Source organism: Mytilus californianus, unplaced genomic scaffold (genome assembly GCF_021869535.1).
Source record: "Mytilus californianus isolate M0D057914Y unplaced genomic scaffold, xbMytCali1.0.p SCAF_5, whole genome shotgun sequence".
Lineage (NCBI taxonomy): Eukaryota > Metazoa > Mollusca > Bivalvia > Mytilida > Mytilidae > Mytilus > Mytilus californianus.
In genome coordinates, this window is record NW_026262701.1 from 83639152 (window position 1) to 83653174 (window position 14023).

General features: G+C 33.5%; 1 protein-coding gene across 1 annotated transcript in view; it reads right to left on the reverse strand.

Annotated features, from left to right (window-relative positions):
- Positions 1 to 13734, reverse strand: part of LOC127703211 (F-actin-monooxygenase MICAL2-like) — a 42732-nt gene extending 28998 nt beyond the window's left edge. Inside the window, exons 1-4 of the mRNA XM_052207737.1 lie at positions 13497 to 13734; positions 11190 to 11412; positions 8843 to 9050; positions 5303 to 5410 (exon numbers count right to left, since the gene is read on the reverse strand). Coding sequence (XP_052063697.1) covers positions 5303 to 5410; positions 8843 to 9050; positions 11190 to 11405 — 532 coding nt within the window. The 5' untranslated portion in view covers positions 11406 to 11412; positions 13497 to 13734. The remainder of the gene's footprint in view (positions 1 to 5302; positions 5411 to 8842; positions 9051 to 11189; positions 11413 to 13496) is intronic.
- Positions 13735 to 14023: the final 289 nt, after the last annotated feature.

The window sequence follows — 14023 nt, forward strand, 5'->3', positions numbered from 1 at the left end:
AAATTGAATCGTAATTTCCTGTCAATATGCACAACTACATAGTATGTCCTTATTATCTAAAAAGGTTTCGTGAAATTCTGTTGTGTGGTTTGAGAGGAGTTGCGATGACAAAAGGTTGCAGTAGTATATTTGGCAAATAAGTTCAAGGGGCGTAACTCCTGGAAACAAAATTGAATCGTAATTTCCTGTCAATATGCACATCTACGTAGTATGTCCTTATTATCTGAAAAGGTTTCATGAAATTCTGTTGTGTGGTTTGAGAGGAGTTGCGATGACAAAAGGTTGCAGTAGTATATTTGGCAAATAAGTTCAAAGGGGCGTAACTCCTGGAAAAAAAATTGAATCGTAATTTCCTGTCGATATGCACATCTACGTTGTATGTCCTTATTATCTGAAAAGGTTTCATGAAATTCTGTTGTGTGGTTTGAGAGGAGTTGCGATGACAAACTGTTGCAGTAGTACATTAAAGTAAATAAGTTCAAAGGGGCGTAACTCCTAGAAAAAAAATTGAATCGTAATTTCCTGTCAATATGCACAACTACATAGTATGTCCTTATTATCTAAAAAGGTTTCGTGAAATTCTGTTGTGTGGTTTTAGAGGAGTTGCGATGACAAAAGGTTGCAGTAGTATATTGGGCAAATAAGTTCAAGGGGCGTAACTCCTGGAAACAAAATTGAATCGTAATTTCCTGTCAATATGCACATCTACGCAGTATGTCCTTATTATCTGAAAAGGTTTCATGAAATTCTGTTGTGTGGTTTGAGAGGAGTTGCGATGACAAAAGGTTGCAGTAGTATATTTGGCAAATAAGTTCAAAGGGGCGTAACTCCTAGAAAAAAAATTGAATCGTAATTTCCTGTCGATATGCATATCTATGTTGTATGTCCTTATTATCTGAAAAGGTTTCATGAAATTCTGTTGTGTGGTTTGAGAGGAGTTGCGATGACAAACTGTTGCAGTAGTACATTAAAGTAAATAAGTTCAAAGGGGCGTAACTCCTAGAAAAAAAATTGAATCGTAATTTCCTGTCAATATGCACAACTACATAGTATGTCCTTATTATCTAAAAAGGTTTCGTGAAATTCTGTTGTGTGGTTTGAGAGGAGTTGCGAGGACAAAAGGTTGCAGTAGTATATTTAGCAAATAAGTTCAAGGGGCGTAACTCCTGGAAACAAAATTGAATCGTAATTTCCTGTCAATATGCATATCTACGTAGTATGTCCTTATTATCTGAAAAGGTTTCATGAAATTCTGTTGTGTGGTTTGAGAGGAGTTGCGATGACAAAAGGTTGCAGTAGTATATTTGGCAAATAAGTTCAAAGGGGCGTAACTCCTGGAAAAAAAATTGAATCGTAATTTCCTGTCGATATGCACATCTACGTTGTATGTCCTTATTATCTGAAAAGGTTTCATGAAATTCTGTTGTGTGGTTTGAGAGGAGTTGCGATGACAAACTGTTGCAGTAGTACATTAAAGTAAATAAGTTCAAAGGGGCGTAACTCCTAGAAAAAAAATTGAATCGTAATTTCCTGTCAATATGCACAACTACATAGTATGTCCTTATTATCTAAAAAGGTTTCGTGAAATTCTGTTGTGTGGTTTGAGAGGAGTTGCGATGACAAAAGGTTGCAGAAGTATATTTGGCAAATAAGTTCAAGGGGCGTAACTCCTGGAAACAAAATTGAATCGTAATTTCCTGTCAATATGCACATCTACGTAGTATGTCCTTATTATCTGAAAAGGTTTCATGAAATTCTGTTGTGTGGTTTGAGAGGAGTTGCGATGACAAAAGGTTGCAGTAGTATATTTGGCAAATAAGTTCAAAGGGGCGTAACTCCTGGAAAAAAAATTGAATCGTAATTTCCTGTCGATATGCACATCTACGTTGTATGTCCTTATTATCTGAAAAGGTTTCATGAAATTCTGTTGTGTGGTTTGAGAGGAGTTGCGATGACAAACTGTTGCAGTAGTACATTAAAGTAAATAAGTTCAAAGGGGCGTAACTCCTAGAAAAAAAATTGAATCGTAATTTCCTGTCAATATGCACAACTACATAGTATGTCCTTATTATCTAAAAAGGTTTCGTGAAATTCTGTTGTGTGGTTTGAGAGGAGTTGCGATGACAAAAGGTTGCAGTAGTATATTGGGCAAATAAGTTCAAGGGGCGTAACTCCTGGAAACAAAATTGAATCGTAATTTCCTGTCAATATGCACATCTACGTAGTATGTCCTTATTATCTGAAAAGGTTTCATGAAATTCTGTTGTGTGGTTTGAGAGGAGTTGCGATGACAAAAGGTTGCAGTAGTATATTTGGCAAATAAGTTCAAAGGGGCGTAACTCCTGGAAAAAAAATTGAATCGTAATTTCCTGTCGATATGCATATCTACGTTGTATGTCCTTATTATCTGAAAAGGTTTCATGAAATTCTGTTGTGTGGTTTGAGAGGAGTTGCGATGTCAAACTGTTGCAGTAGTACATTAAAGTAAATAAGTTCAAAGGGGCGTAACTCCTAGAAAAAAAATTGAATCGTAATTTCCTGTCAATATGCACAACTACATAGTATGTCCTTATTATCTAAAAAGGTTTCGTGAAATTCTGTTGTGTGGTTTGAGAGGAGTTGCGAGGACAAAAGGTTGCAGTAGTATATTTGGCAAATAAGTTCAAGGGGCGTAACTCCTGGAAACAAAATTGAATCGTAATTTCCTGTCAATATGCACATCTACGTAGTATGTCCTTATTATCTGAAAAGGTTTCATGAAATTCTGTTGTGTGGTTTGAGAGGAGTTGCGATGACAAAAGGTTGCAGTAGTATATTTGGCAAATAAGTTCAAAGGGGCGTAACTCCTGGAAAAAAAATTGAATCGTAATTTCCTGTCGATATGCACATCTACGTTGTATGTCCTTATTATCTGAAAAGGTTTCATGAAATTCTGTTGTGTGGTTTGAGAGAAGTTGCGATGACAAACTGTTGCAGTAGTACATTAAAGTAAATAAGTTCAAAGGGGCGTAACTCCTAGAAAAAAAATTGAATCGTAATTTCCTGTCAATATGCACAACTACATAGTATGTCCTTATTATCTAAAAAGGTTTCGTGAAATTCTGTTGTGTGGTTTGAGAGGAGTTGCGATGACAAAAGGTTGCAGTAGTATATTGGGCAAATAAGTTCAAGGGGCGTAACTCCTGGAAACAAAATTGAATCGTAATTTCCTGTCAATATGCACATCTACGTAGTATGTCCTTATTATCTGAAAAGGTTTCATGAAATTCTGTTGTGTGGTTTGAGAGGAGTTGCGATGACAAAAGGTTGCAGTAGTATATTTGGCAAATAAGTTCAAAGGGGCGTAACTCCTGGAAAAAAAATTGAATCGTAATTTCCTGTCGATATGCATATCTACGTTGTATGTCCTTATTATCTGAAAAGGTTTCATGAAATTCTGTTGTGTGGTTTGAGAGGAGTTGCGATGTCAAACTGTTGCAGTAGTACATTAAAGTAAATAAGTTCAAAGGGGCGTAACTCCTAGAAAAAAAATTGAATCGTAATTTCCTGTCAATATGCACAACTACATAGTATGTCCTTATTATCTAAAAAGGTTTCGTGAAATTCTGTTGTGTGGTTTGAGAGGAGTTGCGAGGACAAAAGGTTGCAGTAGTATATTTGGCAAATAAGTTCAAGGGGCGTAACTCCTGGAAACAAAATTGAATCGTAATTTCCTGTCAATATGCATATCTACGTAGTATGTCCTTATTATCTGAAAAGGTTTCATGAAATTCTGTTGTGTGGTTTGAGAGGAGTTGCGATGACAAAAGGTTGCAGTAGTATATTTGGCAAATAAGTTCAAAGGGGCGTAACTCCTGGAAAAAAAATTGAATCGTAATTTCCTGTCGATATGCACATCTACGTTGTATGTCCTTATTATCTGAAAAGGTTTCATGAAATTCTGTTGTGTGGTTTGAGAGGAGTTGCGATGACAAACTGTTGCAGTAGTACATTAAAGTAAATAAGTTCAAAGGGGCGTAACTCCTAGAAAAAAAATTGAATCGTAATTTCCTGTCAATATGCACAACTCGTAGTATGTCCTTATTATCTAAAAAGGTTTCGTGAAATTCTGTTGTGTGGTTTGAGAGGAGTTGCGATGACAAAAGGTTGCAGTAGTATATTGGGCAAATAAGTTCAAGGGGCGTAACTCCTGGAAACAAAATTGAATCGTTATTTCCTGTCAATATGCACATCTACGTAGTATGTCCTTATTATCTGAAAAGGTTTCATGAAATTCTGTTGTGTGGTTTGAGAGGAGTTGCGATGACAAAAGGTTGCAGTAGTATATTTGGCAAATAAGTTCAAAGGGGCGTAACTCCTGGAAAAAAAATTGAATCGTAATTTCCTGTCGATATGCACATCTACGTTGTATGTCCTTATTATCTGAAAAGGTTTTATGAAATTCTGTTGTGTGGTTTGAGAGGAGTTGCGATGACAAACTGTTGCAGTAGTACATTAAAGTAAATAAGTTCAAAGGGGCGTAACTCCTAGAAAAAAAATTGAATCGTAATTTCCTGTCAATATGCACAACTACATAGTATGTCCTTATTATCTAAAAAGGTTTCGTGAAATTCTGTTGTGTGGTTTGAGAGGAGTTGCGATGACAAAAGGTTGCAGTAGTATATTTGGCAAATAAGTTCAAGGGGCGTAACTCCTGGAAACAAAATTGAATCGTAATTTCCTGTCAATATGCATATCTACGTAGTATGTCCTTATTATCTGAAAAGGTTTCATGAAATTCTGTTGTGTGGTTTGAGAGGAGTTGCGATGACAAAAGGTTGCAGTAGTATATTTGGCAAATAAGTTCAAAGGGGCGTAACTCCTGGAAAAAAAATTGAATCGTAATTTCCTGTCGATATGCACATCTACGTTGTATGTCCTTATTATCTGAAAAGGTTTCATGAAATTCTGTTGTGTGGTTTGAGAGGAGTTGCGATGACAAACTGTTGCAGTAGTACATTAAAGTAAATAAGTTCAAAGGGGCGTAACTCCTAGAAAAAAAATTGAATCGTAATTTCCTGTCAATATGCACAACTACATAGTATGTCCTTATTATCTAAAAAGGTTTCGTGAAATTCTGTTGTGTGGTTTGAGAGGAGTTGCGATGACAAGAAATAGGACTGACGGACTGACGGACTGACGGACAGACGGACGGACGGACGGACAGACGGACGGACGGGTCAAAAAACATTATACCATTCGCAACTCGTTGCGTGGGGTATAAAAACAAATAGAATGACTAATTTTGTATTTGTATATTTACCGCCATTTTTCCGTGGACATTTTAGGCCTTCAAATTCCACATTGGTATGAACCTCTACTCCTACCACCAACGCTATTTTCAGTAGACTCAGCTGAAGGCGACGGATACCTAGACAATACAAGATTCACCAAACTGTTTATATTAATTGCTGAATGATTACTTTTTTTAATAAATAACGGCAATTTGAAAAGCTGAAAATGTAATGTGTGATAAAATTCAAATATAAAATATAGAAGCACAAATCAAAGACAGTGTGATGCCATAGCAACACCTTTTACGTTGCAACAAAGTAACCATTAGTTAGGACCTTATAAAATGTTCAGAAATATTAAATTTTCCGTATCTGAATTTCAAACTGTGTATATAGATTACAAAAGTTGATAAAATCTTTTTGTAGTTAAGAATTAACTTCCAAAGTTGTCGAATAAAAAATAAATTCTTGAACGGTAAATGCCAAAATCGTTACAAGGAACGTGTTCTGTTCATGTCATATTATTAAAACCTAAAATGATTTGTTGGATAGTAGTTTAATTATCATTCGTGAATAAAAAAAAAATTAACCCTCAGTATGTCCTTTCTTTATAAAATTATAGACGAATAAATTTACTTTTTTTACGAAATTGTCTGATAAGACTATATAACGGTGAAGAGTTTAAAAACTTTTTACTGGGTATGAACTATCTACTGGAAGCAGAAATTTCCCCGTAAAAAGACTAGTAAGCGGTTAATAGTTTCAAAAACTTTTTACTGGAAGCAAACATTTTCCCATAATTTCTGTATAATAAAACACTTATTTATTGCCACGTCCGGCAATATTAAGTTAAAATTTAAATGTTAATGAAATTGTGTTAAATTTCAAAAGATTTTGCCGAGAGGTATTTTAATTATCATCCGGAAAAATTGTGACCGACTGACGAAAAGACCGATGGATAGACGACAGGCGTGTGCGTCAATATTTACCCCTCCCTTCTTTCTTTAAGATATTTTTTGTAAAACTCAGAATTAAATAAATTAGAAACGACTACTCCTAAGCATATGCCCCCTGATGCATGCATCACTATCGCAAAGTGTCTACAGCCTGTTTAGATATCAGATGTCAAATACAGTGTTATCGGGTTTAAGACAACGCATGATGTATTTTGAAACTGCTTAAATCATTGACTTTCTTCATATGATAAATGCAATGACCGTTCAAACGATTGCTACATTATAAATATTAAGCATATTTTTATTTTTTTCAATTTATTTATGTTACCAATTACTTACATTTAATCGAACAGTATATGTATTGTTAAAGTTTTTACTCAGAATATTTAAAAAAAAATCATATCAATTAACATAATAGCCTTGGTTACTCTGATATCAGGAAAAGAATGTATTTTCTAATTTTACTATTGAGATTATCCCCAGGGAACTAACATCAAATAGATATAATGTTGACATCAATAATTGTCCTTTTCTAGATATGGATATTTCAGTTTCGCACGGGAAACTCTGTACATTAATATACGATTTTGTTCCCTAATCTTATTCATATGAAACGAGTTTCAGGTGAATATAATGTTAAGGAAATCATTGTAACAATGCATGCATACATGTATATACTAAACTAAGTCATATGTGCACTTTTTTAAGCCACATTTATTACAAATTAATCAATGATGTGTTATCGACAAAAGTATTTCTCATCCGGTGATTGCATTGTCAATCAAAATCGTTGGCTTCTTGTTAACTTTCGGGTTTTTGTGAAGAAGTTAAACGACCGTGACCTTGATAAACAATCAACAGTACACAGAATCATGGACCACGGGTATAATAAATGATATGATAGAGCGATGTCTTTTTTTTTTCTTTTTTATATATATTTTCCATGCGGTCTCATTTATTAATTAAACTTTTTTCATAACAGTTGTTAAAGTTTAAGTTAAAGTTTCCCTCGGACTTGCGCTCTGCGATTGCCGAAAAAAAAACGAGAAGTGTCATAGTTACGATCATAGCATACTTAAAAGCTGTAGTCGAATTAGATAATATGAAGACAATAATTCAAAAGCAGTACATTTCTGAAGATTTAGATAAATTATAAAATGTTTTTCTTTTAAAAGAAAGTCTACACGTATTTTATAATAAAACTTAGACATGCAAGCATATAAAACATTTTCACTTTTTTTTAATTTGAAGAATCATATGACTTTTTTTTCTTTTCTTTTTTTTTTTTTGGTGAAGTTCCTTTGGTCCCTTCTTTCTGTAAGTATATTTCAGAGCTTGTTGGCTATAGTGACGTTTTAGATTTTAATGAACGTGATCTATGTATAACTGGTAAATCATTAAGTCAGGGATTTCGTTACCCCATATAATTAAAAACGTTATTTTAAAATTCTTTCATAGATACAAAGATTTGGTTTGGAAATTTGGCGTGTTTAAGTCTGAGAAACGCATGACCTTGTGTAGTGCCAAAATATAAGTAAACAGTAACGACAGGATGTAGGATCATGAGTAATCATAACTGTACATACAAAATGTATATCGCAATATATGTTTAGTTATAAGTCTAAATTGAAAACAACGTTCAAACCTATGATTGCGTATGAAAAAAAACCGCAATTTTTATACGTGTGTATGCAAAACAAATTTCTTGGTAGAGGTGCCTAAATACAGCACAAACAACATTTTCCAAAAGACCAAAAAAAGTGAAAAAGTATATTTAAACAAAACGAATTTGACTAACAGGTCGAACAACGGATGTTCTTAAACCCTGCTGACTGCCATTGGCGATTGCCAAATAAACGGATCACAAGATGTAACAAAATAGATCTTTATTATTAATTAAATACCAAACAGAAAACAATAACTTGCGGAAAAGATGGTATACCGCAAACATGAGGTGCAAACAATTGTACACTATATCCGGATTTCGACAATTAATGTCGCTTCAGTGAAGTTAGGAATCGAAACGGTATTTGGAAGGTCATATAATTTACCTCAATTTAGGATAGACTCTTGAATTTTAAAGAGTCGAAATAGGATGAACGGATCATATAAACCCGAAGGCAAATTATATTCTAATTTCACTACGGTGTTAAATTGATAACCTTTGAGAATAAGATGTATCATATCTAACTTTACGGGCTCTATAAATAACATCACTGTTAAAATTAGGATGAGATATCCCGTTTGTTTTTCATAAACTGTTTACCTCCAGAATTAAATGGCCTTGGCCTGGTTTTATATAACTTTTTTCTGTTTCCGTGCTCTTCAACTTAATTATTGGTATTGACTTCCAACTATTTTTTATTCGAGCACCACTTATTAGTCTAATGTAGAACACGAAACACGCGTCTTGTTTATAAAATTATAAACCTGGTATAATTGATAACTCTTTTTCTTGGAAATTGTTAAATCACATCTTAATTTTAATTTATTCCTGTTAGGAATACGTTAAGCTGATATCCTTTACTTTATCCATACTTAGCTAAAGATCAATTAAAAAGAAAATATATTTTAGAATTGCAATATCAGCCAAGCTTCAAATTCAATACTTACTTATATGATCTAGTTCTCCACAACAAAACCGTCCAAAAAATTGTTTTATGCCTATATTTTTTAAATCAGTTACTGTAAATGGCCAGAGATGGAGGACGTTGTTTCTTGTGAAAGCATCACGTTTGTCTATCAAAACAACTTTACATCCCAAAAATGCAGTCTCAATGGCTATCCGTAGTCCACACGGCCCAGCACCAACAACTAGTACCTAAAATATACAGATACACGCTACACACATCCTTGCACGGCCAAGCACTTTAAAACATATTAGGCGGTTTAAGAGAAGATAGTGATTGTAGCGCAGACGCTTAGGGGAATGGACCCCCCTTTTACTATTTTTTTTTCTGTTTTCACGTAGAAAATAATAATAATAAAGGGTCAAAATTTATTAACCGCTGTTATTTCAATATCGTATGGAACAGAGCAAGAACACATTAAATAAGTGAAAATACGTTAAAAAATAACAGAATATTTACTAAAATAAATTATAACAGAAAAAAAAGCAAATCGGGGTTCCATTCCCTAAGCGCCTGTGACTTATAGATGAAAATCATTAAAAGAGACGCGAAATATACCAAAGGGACATTCAAACTCAGAAGTCGAAAACAAACTGACAACGCCATGGACAAAAAGGGAAAGCGACGAAAAGTCAAACAACAATATACAAAACACAACATACGAAACTAAAGAATGAGCAATACGAATCCCACCAAAAACCGGAGGTGATATCAGGTGCTCCTGAACGTAAAATTAAAATTTTAAAATTTTCTTTTACACCTAATATAAAGTGGAAATATAACCGGTGAAATCATCCAAATAGAACCTGCTACTTGGTTACAAACATTTTTTAAAACTTTTAAATCTCTTATGAGTTATTATTCATGCATTCACGTACGGTGACCTATAGTTGTTAATGTCTGTGCCATTTGATCTCTTGTGGAGGTCTCATTGGCAATCATATTATATTTTCTTCTTTTTATAATTACTGGTATTTGACGCCTGGTGTTATACAAGACATAGACACGCAGATTATATTTTGCATATTAATGAAATAAGATGAAGGGAAAACATCTATTATGAGACAGCAACCTAGAAATAAAGCTCTAGGTTGACTTCCTCGATGAACTAAATAACATTAACCATTGTATACTTGTTTCAGTGACATTGTGCCGAACAGAAGTTCTCAATTGCACACCAGAACAAATCGTCAAAAGAGGAGAGTGCATTAGGGCTGTGTTGACAACTTTGCTGATTAAATTATAGAGTTAAAACATGTTAACATTCTATTTTCTAAATTTAATGCATCTTAAGAACGTAAGATTATATTTTTCATATCTACGTATCACAAAATCCTATTGATAACAAATACGTCAAGTTTACTTTCTCTGGTGTATTTATCAACAAAGAATCTAAATACGTTAACGTTGTAACATGCCAGATAAATTAAACTGGACAGTGGTAAAATCAATCACTTCAAACAGGTATCACTTCAGTCCATGTTTCATTCAATATAATGTATTTACCCATTGCCTCCTTTAGACAAAAGCGTTATCTACAATCCAGATAGTGTGTGTTTACTATTTAATATTGTATCTTTACTTAAGATGGACATCTGGAGAATGAAATAGGTCAATAAATCGTAAACTTTCAACATTTACTTCAGGAGTGACCCACATTTTCTAATGTTAGTAATTAAGTCTTCATAAAATTATTGGTTGTCTTTCTCAAAATATTATTTGCCGCCCACTTTCCTAAAATTTCGATTTTAACACGTTATATATATTAGCAGATTCTAAATTGTTCAGTGATGAAATAGGATTAACTTGACAAAAAAAAAGCGATTTAAGCATTTTTATTATAAAAATGATAAAAAATTACGATCGGTGGAACAAAGCAAGATGTGTACTATAATCATGTTACATTTCCTGAATAATTACTAATGCTATAGATTAATTGATTGTTGTCAGCTTAACGTGCAGTGGCAAATTTTCCATGCATGTTCAGGACGAGAACAAATCAACAAAAAATACAATAGGCAGTTCATGCAATAGGGGCCCACCGCGATGAATAGCGGGAAATTTAGACTGCCACCAGATTTAATATAAATTATAGATGTGCTATGATTACCAATGGGACAACTATCCACTAGTACCAACTGACGTATAGATGTAAGCAAGTATATTAAGTCACCTTACGGTCTTCAACAATGAGCAAAACTGATGCCGTATAGAAAGCTATAAAAGGCCTTGCCATGACAAAATGTTAAACAATTCAAACGAGCAAACTAACGGCCTGATTTGTGTACAAAACAATAAATGAAAAACAAATATGATAGACAACGACTTACTTTTGTAGCTTCTCCTTTTCCTGTGTCTTGAAACTTATTCTTGAGATGATCCAAAAATCTTTTAAACTTCCAATTTTTTGCCAATCCAAAAGTAAGTTGATCAAAAAACTCTTCGTGAGGTACATTGTCTAAGCCGAGTTTAACACTTAATTTCTCAAAAGCTTTTAGTGTTTCCTTACAAGTGTGCGACTCTGTAAATACGTTGAATTCTTCCATCGTATAACTAAAAAAAATTAAATATCGGTGAGCATATTAACAAGACAACGTGAATTGTAGAAATTTTATCAGTAGTATTTGAATACTTACCTTCAAATTCTTTACTCTCAATATCAATACCTTTGTTTTTCATTTATGAATAGAAATAGTGTTTACTTTAAATACGGTTCGGTGATTCATATTTTGTGAGTATAATTTATTTAAGTTCGGAAATAATCCATTGACATGAAGATGTCTTCCTTCTTACACAGTAAGGGTATTACAATGTTCATAAGATTAAATTAGTCAAATAGCTTCTCCGCGAACGACAGGATCCAGCATTGAATGTATTTTGATTTTTTAATATTGTTTTTATACATGTGCTAAAGGGTAAATACGATCCCCTATTTTTCAAAGGAGATGTGTCGAATGCAGCAACTTTATCCTCAACCTCTTGCTGTTTACATTTTCCTACACGTACTCAGCTGGCACCTTGTGCAAAATAGGCCCAGTTGCACTGCAATTACGCGTTCAGTTTCTATTCAACAATTGAATCGAAGTTTACCTCATGATAATAACTTGAGACACAATTATGATTATTAAAGAAACATATATTTAGTTATGAACTTGCTTATACTAATTAAAATTTTTGCAAAAGTTCTACTTGCGTCATACGCAGCTACAAAACAAAACAGAAACAAAACAAAACAAATTGAATATGAACAGAAAAAACCAACACGGTCATAATATGATCCTTTAAATAATAAAAAAAAAAAAGTTTTATATACTTGAATGGCTAAATTTTACAATAAAACACATTTACATAGACTTTCTGTTAAAGAAAATTATTTATTTTAACAAAATCTTCAGATATGTTCTGCTATATATTGGGTTATTGTTTGCCCGTACTATAATTCACCAACAGCTTTTTCGTATGCAATGACCTCTCTATATATGACTTCTCTCGTTCGAAATTCGACAGTCGCGCAGCGCAATGTCGAGGGATAACCGGGACGGAAGAAAAAGTAAACAAACGTGGAAAGAAACTATTAATAACTGATTTTGAAAGAAAAAACTAATACACCAAATTATTTAACAACCGTTATGATGAAATGTCAGTAACAAATGGGAATGCATGGAATACATTTAAAAAAGATATATATATATATCTATCATCTCACTTGTAATACACGTGCTCAATGATTCGGTGTTGATTGTTAACAGGGTCACGATCTGTAAACCTCGAGTGGCCTCTGTGGCCGAGTGGTCTACTGTGTCACTAGCCTGTCAACACTGAGGTTGTCAGTTCGAATCCTGCACGTGGCAGGTGCGCTCGCCTCCAATTTAAATTGACTAGGATTGTCAGTTTTCCTACCGAAGGTCGGTGGTTCTCTCCAGAAACTCCGGCTTCCTCCACCAATAAAAACTGACCGCCAAGAAATATCACGATAGTGCTGAAAGTGGCGTTAAACACCACTCAATCAATGTAAACCTCGACATCAAAACCCAAAAAGTTAATAAGCAGTCATTGTTTTTGATCAATTATCACAAAATAAAACATTATTTTCTATTATTTCATAATAAATGCAAAAAGCATGCACAGATGACTTAGTTTAGTATATATATGCATACAATGGTATATATAATTTCCTGAACATTATAATTAATCACCAGAAACTCATACTTAAAAAATCATAACAATGACAAACCGTGACACGCACGTTACTCTGATAATAATATATTTGTATGTTTGTTACCGTCTTTCTGTCAATGTTAAGATGACAAATCAAGCTATCGCTAAGATTATGTTCAATGAACATGTCTTCCGAGTGTTACCATACCTATCCCTGATATTTTTACAGCTGGAAAAAAAGTCGACATCTGATTCTCTTACGAAATATATTTATCCTAAAATGTGAATTCCCGATTACAGTACTTGATATAGACGAAAGCGGTCAAATGAATGCGATATAGATTACCCGCTTACAACATTTTGTCGAGGAATTGTGTGTGAAATATCACATACGGATATTTACATATTGAAGAGACATTGTACATTTATATGATTAAAAAAGTTTATTAACGAAGGAAATTTACATATGCAGTACTTACGTGACAAGATCTGTCCTAAACTCGATGATATATGTGTATCAACTGCAAAGGTAATTTTCTCAATGACAAAAAAAAACTGATGACCTCGATATTGGCAAATATATCAGGCATATGACATGTAAGCTGTGGTATTTTCCAGTCTATTTAAAAATAGAAAGTCTATTTAAAAATGTCATAATCATGATAATGACGTTCAATCACTTTCCACTTACTTATCCCTTTTTATATGATTATGATTCACACTGATAACAAATATATGTTTATATTAAATGTATCCGTTGTGTTTAATTTATTTGTCATCGTTCATAAAAGGTAAATACGTTTTAAATCCTGAATAAAAATAAAATTGTGTATTTCTCAATACGACTCGAGTACTTTTTAAGCTCTATTACATATATATACGTGTATCACGAAAGGGGATCACAGCTGCAACAAAGATATTTGTCGATCGATTTTGTGGTTTAATGAAACCATATTGTACTTTCTTTGTTCTGGAAGCATTTAATTAATCACGCTTTTTATTATAA